This window comes from Mixophyes fleayi, chromosome 1 (genome assembly GCF_038048845.1).
Source record: "Mixophyes fleayi isolate aMixFle1 chromosome 1, aMixFle1.hap1, whole genome shotgun sequence".
Lineage (NCBI taxonomy): Eukaryota > Metazoa > Chordata > Amphibia > Anura > Limnodynastidae > Mixophyes > Mixophyes fleayi.
The window spans coordinates 27239179-27248663 of record NC_134402.1 but is presented as its reverse complement, the minus strand read 5'-3'; the positions used below and the strand labels follow the sequence as shown (position 1 = coordinate 27248663).

The 9485-nt window shown below is 41.8% G+C and overlaps 1 protein-coding gene across 1 annotated transcript in view; it reads right to left on the bottom strand.

Moving 5' to 3' along the window:
* The window catches only part of POLR1A (RNA polymerase I subunit A), an 85517-nt gene that overhangs the window by 66556 nt on the left and 9476 nt on the right, over positions 1-9485 (bottom strand). Inside the window, exons 6-14 of the mRNA XM_075210270.1 lie at positions 8982-9088; positions 7711-7797; positions 5858-5954; positions 5020-5182; positions 4249-4422; positions 2923-3045; positions 2497-2724; positions 1164-1418; positions 603-794 (exon numbers count right to left, since the gene is read on the bottom strand). Coding sequence (XP_075066371.1) covers positions 603-794; positions 1164-1418; positions 2497-2724; positions 2923-3045; positions 4249-4422; positions 5020-5182; positions 5858-5954; positions 7711-7797; positions 8982-9088 — 1426 coding nt within the window. The remainder of the gene's footprint in view (positions 1-602; positions 795-1163; positions 1419-2496; positions 2725-2922; positions 3046-4248; positions 4423-5019; positions 5183-5857; positions 5955-7710; positions 7798-8981; positions 9089-9485) is intronic.

The window sequence follows — 9485 nt, the reverse complement described above, 5'->3', positions numbered from 1 at the left end:
TTACTGGGCTATGCATAGATTAGCCTGCCCACATATAGATTAAAATGTACAACTGCTGCGTCTTTCAGAATACATAAACATGTGTACATGTGCAAGAAGGGACGGTCAGATTCTATACTGCCCTTAAAACCCGGGTTATTGCTGGGGCAGCAGTGTGAACGAAGAATAATGTTTAAACACGCTGCAACCGATGCTCCCCCTGGTGGATTTATAGCTCCACAGCAGCTGGACAGCCACAAGCTTCCTTTTGAAGCACCTGCAGCGTAACACCACGTGGTTAATGCGCCCCCTGGTGGAGATCACTAGAAATAATATAATGTAAAGATCCAGAGCACAAAAGCAATTATAATTTAAATTGATCTTATACTAATGTAAGCACTACATATGTCGTAATGCTGTAAAATGAGGGAATTCATAGTTACAGAACAACTAAACAAGTGTAACTTTTGCCAACTAAGGTCCTACTTGTAAAAATGCAATATTATATAGTTATAAACAGATTCTTCCACCCTATAGCAAGCCACCCTGGGCCAGTCCAGCAGCAGCTGGAGGGCCTATGTTACCCCCATTGTGGTCCTCGCACAATCAATTATTTATATTACCTGTTTTCCTGTCCATAGTCTGCGAGGCTTCATAACAGCTGGTGGCAGGGTTTTTACGCGGCCTTGCTTATCGGTCAGCCCTCTGTATACCAGTTCCATGTATTGTTCTCTGGTAAAGAAACAGCCGCGGATAGTCATACTCGCTCCGGACACCATGTGATCTTGAATCAGGCCGGCTAAGGGCGTCCCATCCTTATAGAAAGACGTAAATAGAATATATCAGCATTACGAAAAGGAGCAGAAGAACAAAAATCCAGAAAACCACCAACTCTAGAAGAGTTTTTTTTTTTCCTTCTCTTTCCAAGACAACTCTGAAAATCTTTAGCTTATGTTAATTTAGATTACAGGTCTGCTTTCCATCATTGGTGTGAATAGATCATTAGAACTAACTCACTACATCTGCTCTAAAATGAAAGCCTGACGGCAGATTTTTTTGGGGGCTGATCCAACTTAACATCCAGCTTTCATACCGCGTAATAATCGCAGCCCTGACACTGCAAAGCTCTTTAGTCTGTCCACTAACAGTTGGGCGAATACTACCAATGTGCTGTGAGAGAGTACCTTAGGCACCAAGTACTGTTCATCAGTACACGCTATGGTGTAGGCCTCAGCCCTGCCTAGCTCGCTCTGTGGGAAATGAGCGTTCATTTCATCTCCGTCAAAGTCCGCGTTATAGGCCTTGCAGTTGGCGTAGTGCAGCCTCAGCACCTTCTCCCCAGGGAGGATCCGCGCCTTGTGAGCTTGGATGGACGGCCTGTGCAGGGTAGGCTGGCGGTTTAGGAGGAGGACGTCGCCATTCTTCACATGACGATACACCTGCAGGTACATAGAGAAGCAGAACATAGATGACCAAGCCGTGTAATCTCCAACAATCATCATAAACCATTAACAACAATTCAACTGTTCCGAAGAGTTTCATGACTTGCCGTTAAAATGACTTGGTGTACTAACACGATGCAAATGGAAATCACATCATGTTGGCTCTAATCAAAAACAAAAAAAGATGTGTGTCTTCCAAAAAGCAAACAATGAATTACTGAATTATATTCTACCTTTTACATCTATCTATCTATCTATCTATCTATCTATCTATCTATCTATCTATCCACCTTTACCCACACTTGGGTTAACAAAGTAATTAACATCAGGCTGAAAATCACAGAAAGAGAACATCATTATAGCTAGAGAGCAAAGTTTACACAAGATATTAGTCTGGTAAGCATGCCATTGCCAGTACCAATCAAAGCATTAAAGTCATGTAGTATCAGGTGACTGTGATATAGATCAGGGCAATGTGATCCACTATCAGTCCTTGGACGCCCTTCTCTGGGAGCCTCTACCCAGTTTTGATAAGAAGTTTCCCCAGGATCTTCCCTTAATGAACTTTACCAGGCAGTGGTGCTCGGAGCTTGTGCAGCCAAGGTCTATAGTATGGATATATTGTGCAGGTGCAGCCTCTTCTAAATGTACATTGACTTCTACATACTCAGGTTTAAAAATGATTTAAGAGTGAAGGGAGATAAAACATATAAGTGGGCATTCACCTAGGAAAATATTACGTTAAGTTGGCCCAGCACCCTAACCCGAGTCCCAGGTTCTGCTACATGCAGCCGTTTTTACCAGGGGCTCTGTAATACAGGACAGGAAAATTAATTCTGGTAACCAGCATTAAATGGCGTGGATGGAGGTGTGTGAACAGGAGGACCAATGACAAGCTACAATACCTCTATGTAGCTCGTGATTGGTCTTCAGGCTACGAGAGGTCTTAGGGTATATACTAACAGTGTTTATATGAAACGTATAAGAGAATAAAAGCCACAGATAATCAATAAGTAGTATACAAAGTCTACAGGGGTTATCTAGAACAATATAGAACAACTCTAATGACACCCACAATTTTGGCTGACAATCTCTGTGTGCCAGTGGACGGAGTGAGCAGCTGCTTTGCGATGGCCTCCCGCTGTACAAGACTAGAGGCGCTCAATATTGTGCGAGACCCGTCTTCGTTCACCACAATACAGGCTCCAGGGTGGGCGTTGGGTCCATTGATAACGGCTTGCCTCAATTCCTGCACGTTCCAGGTCGTGACGGGCTGTGGATAGGTCAGCTTGGTAGCAAATACCTTACGGAAAACACGCAAATTAATATTTTAGCAGCATGTATGACACGAGATATAATAGGGAACATCTGAGCTATATTAATGCCACTGTAAACTAAAACCAAATTGTCACATCTTCAATAGTGAATAGGAAAACCAAAAGTTTAAGAGTGCGGGGAGCTTTTAATAAATAATTAACCTGTGCGGAATCCGGGAACATACCATAGGAATTCCAATCTCATTGGTACTGATGTACATGTCCGGGCAGATGACAGAACGAGCGGCATAATCCACCCGCTTGCCCATCATGTGTTTCCGAAACAGACCTCCTTTCTTCTCCAGAATCTACGTTAAAAAGCACAAACATGTATTCTTTTATTACGCAGTGACAGCACAAATAAGTATAATTGTTCAAAGTAATAAAATCAGTGCAATGTTACAAGTATTCACTAAAGGAGTAAGAACCACTACGTTCAACTTTTGCATTGAAGCGATCTAGAGCAAATGCTACAATAGATCTAGAAATTCTGCCTTGTGTTACAGTGGAACTCAGCCCAGAAAGCCAAATAATTCTGAATACATGTGCAAGTGATAAATAAACCCAAGACTGTAATTTGTCAGGACGATGTCTCACAGAGAGAACGATAACATACGCTGAAAGCAAAGACGTTTGCATTGCTCCATTTCTGTCTATTTTTATGCCATGTTTAAGCACTTAAATAGTTATAGGATGTCAGAGTAGTATTCAGCTTCGTGCATTGTTGCTAACAGGCCACTATTTCTAACCTAGACCAGTGTCTTTGGATGTTAGACAGATTTTCACAGAAATATGAAGTGTGTAATGAGTACGTTTTCAATGCGTAAACAGAGCTGCTGTAACATTGAAGGATGGGGAAGACAGTGCAATTCACCCTCCTCTGAAATGTTACATATAAAGATTGAGAGCACACAAAGCCACTCTCTTGCAATAATAATATATGTATATACATACATACATATATACACACACACTGTGCATCACTGAGCAGAATAATGTACATCATTTAACTAGTGTATTTCTATAGTTCTTAAAAAATCCCTCATGCTCTCTCTCATTCCTCTGCTGCATTTTAAGAGGAATGTGCTTCTCTATCTAAACAGGCAGACAATGACTGACAGCCTTGCAGACTTGCTTTGCAGAAATGCAGTGTGCGGATTGTCCGACTCATACGGGGGCAGGGCCAGTGATGTCACAGCAGCTCAGATTACTGAAGTCCCACTTTTTGACCGGTATTAGATCCCATTAGGACACAGTCCTAAAGATATGGGGCTATTAGGACACTGTCCTTAGCCGTCTTGGTGAGTGAGTTGGTGATGTCTCACTGTAGGGAGGATGAGTAAAGTGTTTCACCTGCAGCAACAATGTACAGATAAAACAGTGTAAAATGCTACTGGTAATAGAAAGAACAGGATAATAGGCTGTACAATGCAGCTATATTACATTTGATACCACACAATAAGACAAATCAGCTGTATATGATATAGGGCAGACTGTCAGACAGTACAAACCTGTCGAATGCCAGGGTACTTATCAGTCATCAGTTTGTCCATGTCACTATCAAACACAATGTTCACATGAGACTGAAGCCGAACCCAGGAGTTGTACAGTTTGTCGGTGAATGACGTCCCAGTCAGCATGGACAAGAAGGAGCGATCGATAATTTGCAAGGGCTCAGCCTGTTCCTGAAACAAAACACAACCAGGAGGTACAGAGAATGAAGAAAAGAAGATCTGACTATGTACCGGCGCATTTCACCTACTGCGTCGTATCATCCTGTTACTAATCCACAATGCCTAAATGGGCAGTAACACTATCTTCTGCACCGATGTAAACTTAAGAGTAAACAGGCAATGAGGGTCGTGCAAAGTTTTAAGTGTAATCAATGATTAACTATGTATTTTATGTATTACTGTTTCGTTTGTAATAAAGTTGGTTTTATTTGAACAGTGCTGAGCTAACAAATATTTTAGTTTTTGGACTAGTATTGGGATCCCCGTCTGTATCTTTCCACTGTTTCTGTTGCAGTGATTGGTAGCCCTAGTATTGTCTTCTTACAAGTTACAATGATTTCACCTAACTTAATTTTTACATTTTTAGTGCCTTTAGGTTATTTTTCATCTTTGAAACAAGTAACAGTATGAAGTGCTCAATAACATGTGACTATTATAAACTTAAAATAAAATATTACACTAAAGGCAGGAGATCCAGGTAACCCCCTGGACATACGAGTAGCGGAATAAGCTTAGATTCTCTGCTTCCTGAAACTTATCACATCTTACCAGGCTCGTCTCGGTCTCCTCGACAAGTGGAATCTTCATCTGCTCCTCAGCCATGACTGCCAGCAGCTTCTGTACCACCGATACATCTTTCAGCACAGACTGCAGATTAACAGTCTGGCCGTTGGTGAACACCTGATCCCCCAGGCGGTTGACAGGTCGGTAACTATGTAAAACAGGAGAGTCCAGGTTATTGGAGGCATTAGTTACATGCGGGGGGAGGCAGTTTTATGAAGAGTGGGATTTTATACAAGTTGACAGAAATACTAAGTGTTTCAGCTTCTCTGCAACGGTTTCAACCTCATTAGGGCTCATCAGTGAAAGCCGACATTATACCGTCAATTATTCTCTGCAAGAAGTACTTGTAACCACAAAAAGAGAGCCCGGTATCCTTGCCAAGGGGCAAATACTGGAGATTACATGTCAAATGACAGTTGCATTTTGACTGCGCTATATGGATAGCAGGTCGATCGATATTACAAACATAGAAATGGCACGTGTATCGGCTGCACTAAAAATATAGAACATTAAATGGGTAAATAAAAAAACATAGGGCAGAAATATTAAAGTCAATGAAAGTGATAAGATAACAAGACAATGATAATTCTGAATGGTGACAAATGCCCTCTATTTGCCTCCATCTGGTCTTCAGCTGACCACAATAAGCATGTGGTACAGCCACTTAGCCCAAATGCCGTACCGTACAGCTAGACCTGTGCAAGTCGGCCAACCACAAGGATAGCCAAATGGGGCACCGATCCAGTCACATGGCCTGAGCTGTGGCATCAGTGGGTGTAAGGCCAGCACTAGTGTCTATCACACCGCGGCAGTTCACAATTACCGAGCCGGAGGGACCACCACAAGGTCGAGGAAGAATTTGTCTGGAGAAAATTTCTTGCCGATCTCCATTCCAGTAAAAAGGCATTTCAGGAAAAAACCTGGAGAGATATATAAAACATACATAAAATGACAGTACGCTATGAGACATTATTCATTAAAATAGAAGGTGAAGTTTATTTTATATCAATATTAAATAATCTACGTCCAGCACAGGGCTGCAATGTTCACCGGCTAGAACACTGAGAAAAACGGGGACTGTGCTTCAACAACAAATAAAACGTTAGTGCTGAAACCATTCCATTCCATTTAAACAGCAAGTAAAGGCGATCCAAAGATTTGTATTACAGAGTTAAAAATATTGGGACGCAGAATTTTAGTTTTGGGAGGAATCCAGGGAAACAATAAAAAAAAACGAATGGACGCCTACTGACCGGCCAACCCTTTATTCGCTGGAGCCACCAGGGTCCCCAATGGGTCACAGTGTCACACACAACACTCCATTCCAGTCTTTAAGCTCAGCCTATGTGAACCAAGCTGGCTGGGTGTCAAGCCCTTCCACTGTGACTTTTCCTATTCAGGTGGAGATATCCTTTAATCTTTTCTATTCTGATAGCTCTGAAGTAGGCATGAAGAGGGGATGTGCAAAATCCTTTTTCTAAGCTATAAGACTTTCTGTCTCCTAGGTAACAAACGTTCTGTATAGATAGGAAGGGAACAACTGATGTGCTATGCTTTTCTCCTATATCGGCAGCTGTCTGGGCAGTGGCTCACCCCATCAGACAGGCCACTTACCGCTCGTGATGGACGGGCAGGAAATACCCCATTACATTTTATTTTTTCATAGAACCTCAAAGGAAGCCGGTGATTTGGCACAAGGCCTCCGTTATATCACTGATTATCAACAAAAGCTACAAGCTAAACATGACATACAAGGTCAGATCCCATTTTAAAAATGAAAATAAAAAAGTGTCACCCAGGATTGATGTAATAAGGTAAATAAATTCCAAAGCACAACAAAAAGAGATACACCTGTAATATTTACTCAATAATCAAAAGGTGACTAAGCATATATAATGGGTATAGCTCTAGTCTTTGTACATCATTGTAACGTCTGTAAGGAGAACATATTCACGATACAAATGGGAAGTCACCCCCCCTAAACAGCAGATTAGGCTTATTTATTAACCCCCTACAAGTCCAAACATGCGCAACCCAACGCAAATCCTCAGATCTGCATTCAACGCAAACTCTTACACCAGATTCATGAAAGCTGATTTAGGATTGGTTGATCTAGTATTGCGCCTATTCCCATCATTATACTTATCCCGCACTGTTCCTCCTCCACCCGCTCGGTGGTAATCGTTTTCACGATTACCACCAATCTGACATCGACAAGCCCTCCAACTAAAATCCGAATTTCTGCCAAACCGATCTGACTTACCTTGACGCCGACGCTGGAGATCTCTGATTGGCTCACCATGCTGACAGCAACTTATCCCGATTGGAGGCATATTCGCCACTGCAGCTTGACGTCATTGCTACGTCTGTCAATACAAATTTAAAGCGGCAATGTGGGGACCCCTAAGGTTAAGCGTTTAAACACTTCGCTTTAAATGTCAATTGACAGACTTCGCGATGACGTCAAGCTCCAGTGGCGAACATTTCTCCAATCGGGATAACTTGCTGTCAGCATGGTGAGCCAATCGGAGATCTCCAGTGTCGGCGTCAAGGTAAGTCAGATCGGTTTGGCAGAAATTCGGATTTTAGTTGGAGGGCTTGTCGATGTCGTATTTTTCCGAATCGATCAAGCGTATCCAACCCCACCCGCTGACCCCGATAGATGGATAGCATTACCTTCGTTTTCCCAGAGTGCCTCTATGTGTTCCTTTGTATTGGATGGCGTCAGGTAGCCTCGTTTAGTCAAATCCGCGCTTTCAGCCTCTAAAAAAGGAAACAGATAGTGCTCAAGGGTGAGATTCCCTGTTTATTGTAATTTAATATACCGAGATTGACAGCTATGTAATAACTAAAATACATCTGCCAACCTCTATCTCAGAGACAGAAGTGTTTATACAATACAGTCCACAGAACTGTGTTCAGGTATATTTCTGCTATCGATCTGAGCTTACAATCGAATAATAAGATAAAATGACTGGTCGAAAGTAACAAGGGAGCAATGTCGTGATTTCAAGCAGTATCCAAACACCCGGCATATTTAAAGAAGGTTTGCACATCAGTCGGCTGAAGTGGATGTACCTTACTGGAATTTATTTTTTGGAGAGAGTACAGCAACGCATGGTTTCTATTAATATAAATAGATGGCTTAGAAACCACACGAGAAAAATACAGCAAATTAATTTGTAAAAGTTGCAAGGTGGCAGCCACAAGCTAATAGATTCAAGTTATCTGAAGGTGGAAATAACTCATTAACCACACACTGCTCTGACAAACAGAATGTATTTTTGCTGTTCACACTGTAGTACAGCAATTATCAGTTAATTACATGGAAATGTGGGATGCTTCCAGACAGAAACAAGCAGGGCAGTGCTACATGAGACAGTGGAGTGCACAAAGCTCAATTGGTGAGGAAAATTCATTACACACTTTACAGAACATAGAACACGGACATGTTGGAAAGGTTCTGTACACCTGTAGTCAATATAAAGACACATGGGGCTAGATTTACTAAGCTGCGGGATTGAAAAAGTGGGGATGTTGCCTATAGCAACCAATCAGATTCTATCTTTCATTTATTTATTTATTTAGTGCTTTCAACAAAATGACAGCTAGAATCTGATTGGTTGCTATAGGCATCATCCCCACTTTTTTAAACCCACAGCTTAGTAAATCTAGCCCATGGTGCGACTCATTATCCAATGTGAAATGTCAGTGTTCACCAGATGCATCATTTATTGTCATAATGAGAGTTAACCTAAAATGAACACAAGTATATGCAGGAGCCTATACCTACATGACCCAACGCCTAGGTCTGAGCTGGAGAGGAGGGGCATAGTAGGGGGAGGAGTGTGATGAACAAAGAAGTTGATAAGTGCCTAATCTCCAAACCAACCTACTATAACCCAATGTCTCGCAGTGCCCCCCAATGGTAGGAAAGAGAAACTCACTTTCTGAAACGCCAGATGTCTCATCCTGATCCTTCTGTTTTGGTTTGGATGCCACTATTATGGTCAGCTTGCTGTTGTGTTCCTTTCTCACTACAGACCGTGGTGCTCTAAGTGACAATATATCAAAGTGACAAAAAATTATAGCAAAATCAACTTCACTTCTGCTAGCATACATATTGTAAACGTTGTGAATTCCACATGCCCCCTGCTGGCTGCTTTCAGAATTACCAGTCTGGCACAAGTTACTAGGTCTATGTTAACGGTCATGCCATGGAAAATGACCTGAGGAGCAGACATTGTGAAGCTCTATATTCTGTCCTCCTCAGAAACTATGATAAGTAATGAAAAAGCAGCACAGAATGAAAATGTACATCAGATTTCATTGCAGTGGAAACAGCAGAACTACCTGCAGCAACTAGATAAACAGATCACTGTTACTTGTGTTATGGTTTGTAGGGGAAAAAAAATCTTTTATCTAAAGGTTGTGAAGCTTATGAATGTTGG